This window comes from Acomys russatus, chromosome 23 (assembly GCF_903995435.1).
Source record: "Acomys russatus chromosome 23, mAcoRus1.1, whole genome shotgun sequence".
Classification (NCBI taxonomy): Eukaryota; Metazoa; Chordata; class Mammalia; order Rodentia; family Muridae; genus Acomys; species Acomys russatus.
The window spans coordinates 32,944,792-32,958,656 of record NC_067159.1 but is presented as its reverse complement, the minus strand read 5'-3'; the positions used below and the strand labels follow the sequence as shown (position 1 = coordinate 32,958,656).

The 13,865-nt window shown below is 48.0% G+C and overlaps 1 protein-coding gene across 1 annotated transcript; it reads left to right on the top strand.

Moving 5' to 3' along the window:
- The first annotated feature begins 993 nt into the window (after positions 1-993).
- Positions 994-13,213, top strand: LOC127206337 (cytochrome P450 2U1). Its single transcript, XM_051165624.1, has 5 exons — positions 994-1,441; positions 6,277-6,915; positions 9,364-9,525; positions 11,007-11,174; positions 12,708-13,213. Exons 1-5 carry the CDS (start codon positions 994-996, stop codon positions 12,884-12,886), a joined length of 1,596 nt encoding a protein of 531 aa, XP_051021581.1. The 3' UTR covers positions 12,887-13,213.
- The last annotated feature ends 652 nt before the right edge of the window (positions 13,214-13,865 follow it).

The window sequence follows — 13,865 nt, the reverse complement described above, 5'->3', positions numbered from 1 at the left end:
TTGGGACCTTTGATCCCGATGTCTGTTTTCGTCCACAGGCAAGCAGTGCCTGGACCAACCTTCCTGTCGCAGAACCCAGGCCAACCCGCCAGGCGCTGAATGACACCACTTGTTTGTAGAAAAATAAACAACAATAGGAAAAGAAGTTAGCATCCTTCAAGCTTTGGCCACTTTTATAATGCACCATAGTGTTCAAAATGTATGTGTGTGTGTGGGGGGGTGAGTACTTCAATAGCACGAGCAAGACCTAGCATTTGATCTCCAGCTGACAAAATAAAGAGAAATAAAAAATGGTTCAACTTTGGGCAGGCATGGTACATATGCCTTTAGTAGGCGCAGCCTGGAGGCAGAAGCGGGTGGATCTCCAAATTTGAGGCCATCCTGGTCTACATAAGGAGTTTCAGGCTGTCAAAAGTAGAAATAAAAAATTGGTATAACCTTGACAATTTTAGGGCCTAACCAAGAAACCACCAGCATTGGACCTGTAAATGGCAGGAAGGTAAATCACTCAGGAGACATCAAATAGCAGATTCAAGGACCGAGTTGTTGGAATATCCACAAATCACATGTTTTATTATGAGCCCAGCATCTCAGGTCTGGTCTAATGCCAATAAATTAAACTGTCAGCCTTCCCTCCCTGTGTTTTGATATATCACGCCACGTGCAGAAACCCACAGAAAGCTCTCACTCTCGGGGGAGCCTGCTACGCCTAGAGCACTAACGTGACAAAACAAACAAAAAAACGGTTTGGGACAGCTATGTTCTGCTGCCCTGGGCCTTCATCTGCCTGGGACCACCGGGTGTCTGGTAGTACGTCCCGCCCCCAACCCACGCCGGAGCAGCTGACTGGAGGACACGGAGAGGGTCACGCAGCTCAGCCAATCCGGGGTGCGCGCCTTGCCCTACCCCGCCTCTGACCTTCCAGCCTTGCCGCCAGCGAGATGCCAGCACGGTGCGTCTGCTGCGGAGCTAGCTGCCGGCCGCACTTACACCATGTCCTCGCCCGGGGACCCGAGTCCCGTGGCTGGGGAGCTGCCCGGAGCTGGGCCACAGGGGTCGGCGGCCGCAGGGGCGCTGCTGCTTTGTGGGCTGGCGGTACTGCTAGGCTGGGTCTGGCTGCGGTGGCAGCGCGCATGCGGCATCCCTCCGGGACCCGCGCCCCGGCCACTCGTGGGTAACTTCGGCCACTTGCTGGTGCCACGCTTCCTGCGGCTGCAGTACTGGCTGGGTTCGGGCAGCCAGAAGGAGTCCGTGGGCCAGCACGTGTTCCTGGCCAAGTTGGCCGGTGTCTACGGCAAAGTCTTCAGCTTTTTCATCGGCCACCGCCTGGTGGTGGTCCTCAGCGACTTCCACAGCGTGCGCGAGGCGCTAGTGCAGCAGTCAGAAGTGTTCAGTGACCGCCCGCAGATGCCGCTCATATCCATCTTGACCAAGGAGAAGGGTGAGCGCGCTGTGGGCTCCGGACCCCCGGGACGGTTGGGGCTGCACGTGACCACCTGCTCCTGCTTACCTGCACCCAGCCTTGCGCCAGGACCTGGGAGAGGAGCGGGAGGCATGGCTTCTAGTGCGAGATTAAAGTGGGAGACGTGTAGGAAAGTGAGGGAGGGGGTACCAACGTATGAAAACCAGGGCCACCCTCCTGTTAGTCTTCCTTTCTCTGTCTCAGATAAGGTCTCCCCACTGAAGTCTGACCCCCAACATTTCTAAATGTTGGCCATGTTAGAAAAGGAGGAAAAACATTCTTTTCACCCAGAGACTTTCCATTGCAAAAGTATAGGAAGATATTTTTCATTAAGAACGTCCAGAAACTAAGCTAGGAGACTATTGAACTGGATGTGTTGGTTGCTAATATTTTGGCAAAGAATGTGGCTGCTGTCTGCTCTTGTCTAAAGAATTTGCCTGAGGTTAAATTTAAAAGATATTGGCTAAAACTGGGTGTGGTGGCCCATGCCTTTAATCCCAGCACTTGGGAGGCAGAGGCAGGCGGATCGCTGTGAGTTCAAGGCCAGCCTGGTCTACAAAGTGAGTCCAGAGAAACCCTGTCTCGAAAAACAAAACAAAAGGTATTGACTAATTTGGGGGGCGGGGGCAGAGGATAGATATTTCAAATAGCCTATTTATTATGCCCCAGGACTTCCGCTCTGTTCCCATACTCCACATGTATCTCCTTCTGCAGACACCTGTCAATCCTGTATTCTGTCTTTACACACCGAAGTCCAAGACTGAAGTCATCACTTCGTTGTGAGTGGCATATGTGCTTCCATTCAGGAGGGTGGCCCCTGACTTCACACTTTGATATCCTCTCCTTTTCTCCATTAGTTACTTTCCTATGGAAACTGCCCCCTTCATGGCCTCAGAAAGGCCCTGGAATTGGAGGCACCTGTGATCTAGGGAGACCGGCGAGCACTGGGCTAAACGCAGGGAGAATTTGAACGCTGTATAGAGTATAGTTCGTTCTTGTTCCTAAGACCGCTCCAGCCTCTGCAGGAAATAGAACATGATTGCTCTGGACTACACTGCATCTTAATTGGCCTCTTGGCTAGAGATGGGTTCAGGATGGGCATATGACAGCCACCATGAAAGATGCTTGTAGATTAAAATTCACTCTGAATGAAATCTGAACCAAGAATACCCAGCTGCTGTGTCCGCTAGTGGAGGAAGATGAGGAGATGCATCTTTGGCGTCAACCTCCAGTGTTCTTCCCATCCTTCACCCAGTTTAAGTGGCAACTCCTTGTCTTTAGAGCCAGAGGCTGCAGTGAACAGACCAGCCTTCTGGCTTGTGTTCCAAGGCCTGAGACAGGAGAATCACTTCCGCTTTCTGCCTACCAGCGTAGGGGTGAGCTCCTGATTCAGCAGGAGGTAGTCAGTGGAATGAGGCAGAGAGTGGGGTACCCCAAACCCCTCCTTTGGCCTCCTCATGTACCCGCCTACACGTGTTATCCATCCCCATCCCCACCCCAGTTATCTATACAGAAAAACATACTTGGATTTATAGTTCACTTATAGGAATTATAGGCAAATCATAGAGAATTAAACGTGAAGAAAATCAAAACCTGGGGACTAGAGAAATGGTTCAGTGAGTAAGAGCATTTGCTGTTGTTCTTCCAGAGGACCTAGGTTCAGTTCCCAGCACCCACATGGCAGCTCATGACCATCTGTAACTCCAGTTCCATGGAATCCAACACTCTCTTCTGGTCTCTGTAAGCACCAGGCACACACATGGTGCACATCCATACATTCAGATAAAACATGCATAGACAGAAATAAAAATAAATGCTTAAAAAAAAAAACAAACAGAAATCTGTTCTCAAAGTCAACATCTTAAAATTTTATAAGAAAACGGCGTGTTTCTGAATTTCTGGTAGAAAAGGGTTTCTAAAGTAAGACATACAGCACAAATCATAATGAAGATGACGTGGACAGGCACAGTGGCACACACCTCTAGTCTCAGCAGTTAGGAGGCCGAGGCAGGAGGGTTGACGTAACTTTAAGGCCAGTGTAGGCATCAACATGAGGGCTGGAGATATTGCTCACTGGTTAGAAGCACATACCGCTCTTTCAGAGGACCCTTCAATTTCTAGCTCTCATGTCAGGAGGCTTTCAGCCACCTCTAACTCCAGCTGCAAGGCACCCAGTGCCTGCTTCTGGATCCCACAGGCATGCACATGAACACATGGCACACAGCCACATACACACAATAAATAAATTTATTTCTAAATTCACACATGATATCTTTAAATTTAAAACTTATGCTTATAAATAATACCATTAAAAGTTAAAAAACACAACACATGATGAGAGAAGAAGTTGGCTATGCATTTAAAATATATAGGAAGAAAATCTCCATGCAGTAGTGTGACTCCTGAATAAGAAAGCCGCGTGTGTGAAGCTTCTGTGACCCACACTGACAATCACAGAACCACTAATGAAAACCACACAAGATACATTTCCTCCCTCTAGTGGCAAGAATAAAATTTGCAAGTACCAAGCAGGCAGCTGTTTTAAACAGATGATGCTTATATACTTGTGGATGTACTTTTGCTCCACTCTTAACCTACTTAAAATAATTTGGCAGTGTCTATTTGTGGTGCCCACGCCACCGTGGTACTGAGTCAAGGGCGAGGGACTGCGGATTTAACACACACACACACACACACACAAACAGTGGGTCCTTCGTGCTAAGAGAGCAGCAGCAGTGGCAGCAGCTTTTATTCAGTGTCCAAAGAGCCTTTTTATAGGCAGCAAAACAGGAATGCCACTCGCAGGTGAAATCTCTCAAGAGGTGATTGCACACAGGAGGGAAAGTCCCGAGGAGGGGAGGGGCGTGTTCTCAGAGCAGTAAACATGACCAGCTAACCAACATAAACACAGACACGGAAGCTGCTAGAAACAGGACATGAAACAGCAAGACAGGCAGGCAGCCCAGTCAGGCCTGGTTCATACATCTATTTATGTGAAGATTTACATATTTTATGGCTCATCGCTGCACCCCTGAAGATATTTACTGATGTCTGTAAAGTTTTGGAGGAGGAAGTCCATATTCACCCATGCATTTGTCTACATAAATGTTTATATTGATTGAGATGCTTCTTTTCCCCCCTGTTTCTAGGGGTTGAGCCCTGGGATTTGTTTTGTTTCCTTTTTTTGCATGCTAGTTATACACTGTACTGCTGAGCTGAACCCCCACCCTTGGAAGACACCTTATAGAGGGACTTGGAGTATGAAAGAACTCAACAACAGAACCAGGCCTTTCTTTATTAGCAGTTGTGTACCCCACACCCCATGATAAGGATTCAGAGCATGGTATGGGTGGGCTGAGTGTGGACTGTCCCTCATGGGCTCGTGTGTTTCAACACTTGGTCCTAAATCGTGATAGTGTTTGGGGGAAGTTTTAGACCCTCTAGAGGGTGGGTCCCAGCCAGAGGAAGCCGGTCCCTGGGCCTTCAGTGTGGATTAAAGTCAGTCTAGCCCCTAGTCCAAACTTTCTCCTTCCTGACAAAGGTCTAAGCAAGCAAGCTAACACTTGAGCTGCAAGGTGCTCACACTGCCACACATTTCCAGCCACCGCGGGCTGTCCCCTCTCAAACCAGACGCCAAAGGAATCCTCTCTTCCCTAAGGAACTTCCTTTAAGGTATTTGCTCACAGCAACAAGAAAAGTAACCAGTGTGTGTGGGAAGAGAGATGCTGTGACCTGCACAGCTTTGGAGTTGACCCAACTAGGGCCAGGGACAAATGAAGAAAGGACAGACACTCGTGAAGTAGAGCTGGGATCTGGCGGTGGGGATGCACAACCAGCTTCCAGGAATCTCAATGCATTTATTTTATGCTTCTGAGCCGAGGAGGCAGGGTTATTGCACACAGAGGAGCAAAGGAGGCAGGATCAGCTCATCTTGCTAGGAGGTCTCTATGGAGGAGCAGTTTTAGGCTGTCAGCATCAGGAAGGAGGACGCTGCACCCAGTACTTCCTGAACATATCCACACGTGGACCAGAGGAAGGCTTTGCCATTTCTTTGAACCTGATTGGGGCGGGAGGGGGGAGGCTTTGCTGTTTCTTAGTGTGAGACATCCGGGTCCTTAACATGACCATGCTCATGTCAGCAACACACATTTGCTCAGGACTTCATCTGCTCCCCACAGGAAGGAGAACTGGCTGAGATGATAAAGGAGACCTTGGAAATGAGAGGGATGAAGTGGGTGGCAGGAAGTCAGGAGCATTTGGTAACAGCTGGCACCTCCAGGAGCAGCTCTGTTGAGTCCTGTGTTGGGAGACGGATATGTTAGGATCAGATAGGATGTAGCTCTTGATGCTCATGGTGAGCACAAGCTCTGTCGGCTGCGGTAGCCAGCACTGTGCCAGAGGCCAGAATGGCGTGGGCTCTGCTCGTGTGTCCGTCTGCTGTTGTGGCTGTACTTCCATTCACAGCGTTTGGAAGATGTGTGCTTTGAGTATGGGTGCTTTTTGTTTGGAAGGTTTTCTAAGCCTGAATCTATTGTTTTGAAATATAAAGCTATTTAAGTGTATAGTAAGTTTAGGCTTCAAAACCCTTTGCTTTTCATTTTAGCAGAAGTGACAATAAATATTAACAACTTTATAGAAAATTATCCTAATTTAGACTCAGCTTTTATTGGAAACAAATGTCTTTTTCATGAAACTTGACTGGTTGTCTTTATCTGCATTTGATCCGGAGACTTGGAAATACAAAATATACCTCCTGGTAGGTCCCGTTTGCTCTTCCCAGGCTTTGCTTTCACCTTCCCCTCTGTCCTTTGCAGGGATTGTGTTTGCACACTATGGTCCAATATGGAAACAGCAGAGGAAATTCTCCCATTCGACCCTTCGCCATTTTGGCTTGGGAAAGCTTAGCCTGGAGCCCAAGATTATTGAGGAGCTCAAGTACGTAAAAGAAGAAATGGAAAAGCACGGCGACGCCCCCTTCAACCCTTTCCCAATCATCAGCAATGCCGTCTCTAACGTCATCTGCTCCCTGTGCTTTGGCCAGCGCTTTGACTACACCAACAGGGAATTTAAAAAGGTTCTGGATTTCATGTCTCGGGGGTTAGAAATCTGCTTGCACAGTCAGCTCTTCCTCATCAACATATGCCCCTGGTTTTACTACCTTCCCTTTGGACCATTTAAGGAACTCAGGCAAATTGAAAGGGACATAACCTGTTTCCTTAAAAACATCATCAAAGAGCATCAGGAGTCTCTGGATGCCAGCAACCCCCAGGACTTCATAGACATGTACCTTCTGCACATGGCAGAGGAGAGGAAGAGCGGCGGTGGCGGCAGCAGCTTCACCGAGGATTACCTGTTCTACATCATCGGGGACCTCTTCATCGCCGGCACCGACACCACGACCAACTCTCTGCTTTGGTGCCTGCTGTATATGTCACTGAACCCCAGCGTGCAAAGTAATTGATAGATTTGTTCTTTACTCAGGGTAAAGGCAGGTAGTAGCCTCCGTAATCTGCTGGCTCCAGGTACTCAGGGCTCCAGGTTGGGAAAACAAAACGAACACCTGCATTTTATAGGGAGTTTAAGACATGAATAGTGAAGCCTCAGATTTCTAGATGGGCTAGTGCCATCGCTTGCTTGCCTATGCTTCCAGCTCTGGAGTCCGGTTCCCTGTGAAATCTGTGAGAGTAAGGGATGGTTAGGGAAGTCAGTGTTTTAGAGCTAAGGGCATCATAATGCTCATCTTGCTGTGAAAATGGAGAATACAAGTCCAAAACAGTCAGTGAAAGTCATAGCTGGAACAGCCACATTAGCCCCAGGAGATGGCGGGTGGCAGTGGCAGCAAATGCTAGGTCAATAGGGGAGCGTGAGACACTGGTTTCTACCTCAGCCCTAAGTGTTCACTACAATCTTAGTCACTTAAACAAACCTGAATTTGCTGCAAGTCAGAAGTGTGACATTTGCTTCACTGGCGTAAAGGTGGGGTGTTGCCCGGGCTGTGCTGATCTTGGAGGCCCCAGAGGAACATTCTTTCCCTTGCTGTCTCTGGCTTTTCCAACTTCTGGTCCTCATCTCCTCCATCTTCAGAGCCAGGGAGCTGTACCACTCTGATCTCCTTCTGACTAAAGTCAGCTGGCCAGGGCTATCTGATTTTAACACCCATGTTACGTGGTAATGGGTACATGTCCTGAGACTATGTCAATAGATGATTTCATCATTATGCAAGCACCACAGAGTACACGTAAACAAAGGTAACCACAGGGTCGCTAGGCAACATAACCTTACAGGACCATGCTTGTTGATGTGGTCTGTGATTGACCAAAGTGTTATCCCACAGCATAAAACTACTTCGCTGGGGATACACCTCAGGATGTGTTCCCCGTGTTTAGTATAGTCCCTCTGCCATGTGCTGTCACATGGTATGATTTGAAAGTATCTCCCAAAGGTTCATATACTACAAGTTTGGTCCTCAGTGGTGTCACATCGAGGCCATAGAACCTTTGAGATAACCTGCAGCAAGGTAATTAGTCATAGGAGTTTGAGAAAGCTTAGTCTGGACCCCAAGATTTTTGAGGAGTTCTAGTACGTAAAGGAAGAAATATTAAGGCATGGTTGAATGCCTTTCCCACGCTCTCTCTCACATCCTCAAACAGGTTAATGTAGTACTTATGGGAACCTAGTCAGTTCCCATAAGAATGGGTTAGTGTAAAATAGGTGGCCTTGCCTCCCCCCGCCCCCCGGGGCCCCTCTGGTTTCCTTCTTGCCATATGACCTCTCCCTCCCACCATGCTGTCTGCCATGCTATGATATAACCAAAGAGGAGCTTCTGAAACTGTGAGCTAAGGGTTTCTCTACAAAATACCCAGCTACAAGTGTCCTGCTACAGAGACTGAACAGAGAGAGGCCAGGGATGGAGTGGTGAACTCCGTGAAGGTTCTGTCTTCTTTTTCTTACCACAGACGTCATGGTGGCGACCTACTTGAACGAGCTACTACTAAGCCACAGACTATCCCCAAAATTAGATGCTTAAAACAACAGCTTTTATTATTTTATAAAATGTTGAAATATCAAGAATCCAGGTGGGCTGGGCGTGGTGGCGCACGCCTTTAATCCCAGCACTCAGGAGGCAGAGGCAGGCGTATCGCTGTGAGTTCAAGGCCAGCCTGGTCTACAAAGTGAGTCCAGGACAGCCAAGGCTACACAGAGAAACCCTGTCTCGAAAACTAAAAAAAAAAAAAAAAAATCCAGGTGGGTGAGGGGTACATGTCTATAAACCTAGTGCTGACAAGCATTGAAAAGCTGTGACAAAGTATGCCTGGTAATTAGGTGACCAGAGAGAAGTGTTTGGGCTCGTGGCTTCAGTCTGTGGGCAGTCGGCTCTCTTGCAGCAGGGCCTGTGGTAAGGCAGTGCATTGTGGTAAGGAGTTTCCTTGGGGCAGGAAAAAACCAGAAGTGCCATGGTTAGAGCCATTCTGTTCAAGGACACACCCCCCAGCCTAAATCTTCCCACAAGGTTCCCCCTCATAATGACACCACTGTAGGGAACAGACCTGCAACCACAGGCTTTTGAGGGCTGTTCTCAACTATATATATAGCAAACCCAAAGGTGGGGTTTGTTGGGTATTAATTTGGACTTTCACAAAGTGTTAGTGCTTAAAAGAGTCACATGAGAGGTTAATGTTGTGTGCCCCTGAGTCTAGAGTGCGGTTTCTTTTGCCCGGTCTATTCTGCTTTCCTCCAAAGCCCCAGTGTGCCAGAGCCCCACCCCCAATGGCTTGTCCTGTCTACCAATCCCAAATCAGGCCACCATTGCCAGCTGATCCCTTGGTGGGTAAAGCTTGCATAACATTGCTGACTCAACTCTCCTGTGGTTTTTTTTTTTTTTTTCTTTCGCTTTTGCATAGAAAAGGTTCATGAAGAAATTGAAAAAGTCATTGGTCATGATCGAGTACCTTCCCTCACAGACAAGGCCCAGATGCCATACACAGAAGCCACCATCATGGAGGTACAGAGGTTATCCATGGTGGTGCCGCTCGCCATTCCTCACATGACCTCAGAGGAAACAGGCAAGTCTGGATCCGCTGTCGCTGCACACCCCTCATGGAAGTCCTCCTCCGACTGTGGGGAGGGGGTGTGATCACCTCAGAGCTAGGTCAGGGGTTATTTCGACCCTTAACTGCCATCATTGGCTCAGGCACTGTAGTCACCACTGGGAGTCTTCTAGCCTCCAGGGCACGCATACTTACGCCAACAACTCAGATGACGCTGTCCTTCAAGTCAGCTGTCCTGCAGAAGAAACTGGCATTGAAGTGACCCATGTAGTCTGTCATTAGATGTCAGAGGAGCAGCCAGGGTAAATGTAGAACTCAGCATTTTGGCTAGAAGTTAGCCCCCTTTGGTTTCTACAATTCTGTAACCTAAGTGTAGTTATTTAAAAGTGGGAATGTTCTAGCCTGATTCTAGGGTCACCAACTTTAACCTAGGACATTTGTCCACATGGTGGAGTCCACAGTGTCGTTAATCTTCCCCTTTATAAGGCGGGGTGCCCCACACCTGTAATCTCAGCCCTTGGGAGACTGAGGTAGGAGAATTGTGACTTCAGGGACAACTCTGTTTCCAAGAGGCAGAGAGATAGAGGCTGATGGGGAGGGCAAGTTTAAGGCTTCTGGAAGCATCCCCGGGTACACATTAGAAGCACCAGTGAAGAGAGAGCACCTGCAGCATACCGCTTAGCCTGCCAGCTGGTAGTACTGGGAGCTGAGTTCTCTGCAGAGCTTTAATCTTAGTTTGCCTCCCTATTCTGTGCTGCATAGTTTTATGTCAACTTGACACAAGCTAAAGTCATCTGAGGAGAGGGAACCTGAGTTAAGAAAATGTTTCTGTAGGAGTGGGCTGCAGGTAAGCCTGTAGGACCGTGGTTCTCCGCCTTCCTAATGCTGGGACCTTTTAGTACAATTCCTCATGTTTTGGTGACCTCCCAACCATAAAATTAGTTTTGTTGCTACTTTGTAACTGTAATTTTGCTACCGTTAGAAATTGTAATTTTTAAAAAGTAAATGTCTGATATTTCTGATGGTCTTAGGTGCTCCCTGTGAAAGGGTTGTTGGACTCCCAAAAAGGTCTCCACCCACAAATTGAGAAACCCTGCTATAGGGTATTTTCTTATTTATGATTGATGGGACAGGGAGTATATAGCCTATTGTGGGTGGTATCATCCCTGGGCTGATGATCCTGGGTTCTATAAGAAAGCAGGCTGAGCAATTCATAAGAAGCAAGCCAGTAAGCAGCACCCAAGATTTTAACAGTCTATCTAGGCTCATTGATTCAACACCTAGCCCCACTCCTCCTGTCTCAGGTTGGGTCTTGGGTAGAGCAGAGAAAAAGTCCTAGTTCATATAATCTTATCTCCCTTCTCAGGCACCTCAGAGTTTGGTCTCAGCCGACTACAGTGTTAAACGGGTAAATATTTTCACCCTCACACAGTGAGGTTTGAAGAGCTTGTTAGCGAAAGGGTGGCACTGACTTGGTTCTCACTTGTTGTCTACAGTCCTCCAAGGATACACCATTCCTAAAGGCACAGTGGTCCTACCCAACTTGTGGTCAGTACACAGAGACCCAGCCATTTGGGAGAAGCCAGATGACTTCTGCCCTGATCGATTTCTGGATGACCAAGGACAACTTTTGAAAAGAGAAACTTTTATTCCTTTTGGGATAGGTCAGTTATACCCTGGTTTAATATTTGGTGTTAAATTCATCATTATCGGGTGTGTGTGTATATGTGTGTGTGTGTGTGTGTGTGTGTGTGTGTGTGTTGTGGTTTTCCTTCTCCCAGGTGTGTGTGTCTGTGTGTGTGTATTGTGGTCTTCCCTTCTCCTAGTGGTGTTGGCCACCTACCCACGAGGACAAAGGGAGCAGAAGCGACAAATGGGGTTTGGATGGCTCTGAGTACAACAGAGAAAACTTGCAGGAATCAGGTTCAGAGAGGCAGCTCATTTTATTGTTTCAGAGATGAGGTGTATAAGGGTTCTTAGGGTAGGAAAGACACAGTACCTAATTATTCTATGGTCAGGGGGAAAGAGTGAGACTCATATGCTTTGTCACAAAGTGTTTGTAAGAGGCTCTGTTGCAGGGCCACCCTCCAAGTAAGGTCAAGCATCTGTGCCGAGAGGCGCTCTTCAGATAAGGTCAGGCAGAAAAGAGGAAACCCCACTGACAAAGGAAGTCCCCCATTTTGCGCCAAGCTGGAAGAGCTACCCAGACATGGGGGCACAGCAGCCTTAATAGCAGGGTCTTCCAACAGTGCATGTTGGAGATGTATATATGTGAGGGTAGGTATAGGGATCAGATCAGAAGACAGCTTGAAGGAACTGGTTCTTGTCTACTGAGTTACCTTTTTTTTTTTTTTCTTTAAAAAATAAAACCAAAAGTGGAACTATGGACAGAGGTTACTCAACAGTGCAGTGTTCTGTTTGCCTTGCGTGTGTGAGCTCCAGTTCTATCCTCAGGGAGAAAGAAGGAAGGAAGGAAGGGGGCGGGGCCGGGCTGCTTCTTTATGACTAGAGCTCTTCTCTTCCTGGTTGTTAGGCTCTGTGGGGCCTGAAAAGCAGGGAGGTTAGGAACTATTGAGTTAACAACAACTTTTTTAAAACATTACTGTTTATTTACTTACTTACTTTATGTGTGCATTTGTGGCAGTGAGGGAGACAGATGCCCCAACACGTACGTGTAGCTCACAGGACAACTCAAAGCAGGTAGCTCTCTCCTTCCACCATGTAGGTCCCTGGGATTGAACTCAGGTGGTCAGTTCTGAGCAAGCGCCTCTACCATGTTACAGCTCCCCCATCCTCCACCTCCTGCCACCCTCCCCCACCCCCACCCCACACCCCCACATCTGCTAGGCTCGGGAGTCAGGTCTTTCTTTAGGTTCCTAGACTAAGGCACACAGAGTGCTTTCTGTGGTAACAAGAAAGTTCCAGAAACTTTCATCTCACTTTCTTCCCCGTAGTCCTCCAGGTGACAGGGAAGGTGAGGAAGTAGGAAGGTAGGGTGGCGGCTGCTCTAGATCCATGCCTAGTTCCCATCTCTATGACTAGGAGGTCAAAGGTGAACCAGCGTGGTCAAATAAACTGAAGGAGACCGTGGTTTATGTGGCAATTTTGCTTTTAAACCCTCCACAGACTCCAGTTAGACACCAGCTACGAAAGAACAGGATATGTCATAATTGTCCCTTCCCTGCTCTCACTTTTAGGGAAGCGGGTGTGCATGGGAGAGCAGCTGGCAAAGATGGAATTATTCCTGGTGTTCGTGAGCCTCATGCAAAGTTTCACCTTTGCTTTACCCGAGGGTTCCGAGAAGCCCTCCATGACTGGGAGATTTGGTCTAACACTAGCCCCACACCCATTTAATGTAACTGTCTCAAAAAGATGAAGATGCTACTGAGAAGAGAGGAGGGGACAGCAGCCAATATGTGTCCTAGACAGCCTTCCCGCTGCTGTTGAGCCCGGGCCCATCAACTCGGCACGTGAGAGATTCCAGACGAGAGACGGAGAGGGCTCCTCAGCAGGACTCCTCGCATGGCAGTGATGCCCACGGCCCACAGGGAAGCATGGATGCTGCCTCCATTGGGAGGCAGGCCTTTTCGTCTCAGCCTCCATTGTCCCATGGTAAAACGAGGATAATGGAATTTCTGTCCACTTCTCAACTCTGAGGGGACCGAATGCATCATGCATCTCTGCTGTTAGTTAGCAAATGCAATTCAGGAGTAGACCTCCTTCAGACCTTTCAAGGCCCCTGACAATGGGGAGTGTGTTCAGCATGGATACCTGGTCGGAAAGGGATGCAGACCTAGGTTAATATTGAGGCAGACGTATTTACTGTCTGTCTTATCTTGTCTTTTTTTTTTTTTTAAGTATAGATTCAGTGTCACTTTCTTTGGGCTTGTCTTAAAGTATCTTTTTTGTTTAGGGCTGGGCTCTTTACTTTTTATGGAGCTAAGATGAGTCGACCCCTTGCCCAGTTTGTTGAGGAAAAGCAAAGCACCTCTTGAAGTTATTGTCTACCCATGTGTCTGCTGCTGTGTGAACCATGAGCCTGGCTACACAGTACAGGTCCACCCTGCTCAACTGAGTACAAGAGGTACAGCTCTGCCTGGTTTGGACCCTGGATCCAGGACAGGGGAATTTGATAATGGAATTGTGGAATTGGTCAAGAAGAGATTTCTCATTCCAATGACTTTGAACCCTCATCTCCTGTTGTGTTACCAGCCATAGTATAACTGATTTGAATACTCTCCAAAACAAGAAGCCATTTCTTGATAGGCGTGCCCTCTAAAGGCTCCTTCAAAGGCCATGTGGAATTGTGGGAATGTATTTATCATATTGGCCTTTTGCTGCCCCGGATGAGGCTG

Bases quoted from the DNA above. Each gene is read 5' to 3' on its own strand.
- LOC127206337 (XM_051165624.1), top strand. From the start codon at position 994: ATGTCCTCGCCCGGGGACCCGAGTCCCGTGGCTGGGGAGCTGCCCGGA. The intron at 1,442-6,276 runs GTGAGCGCGCTG...TGTCCTTTGCAG, and splicing joins CATCTTGACCAAGGAGAAGG to GGATTGTGTTTGCACACTAT. The intron at 11,175-12,707 runs GTCAGTTATACC...TCTCACTTTTAG, and splicing joins TTTTATTCCTTTTGGGATAG to GGAAGCGGGTGTGCATGGGA.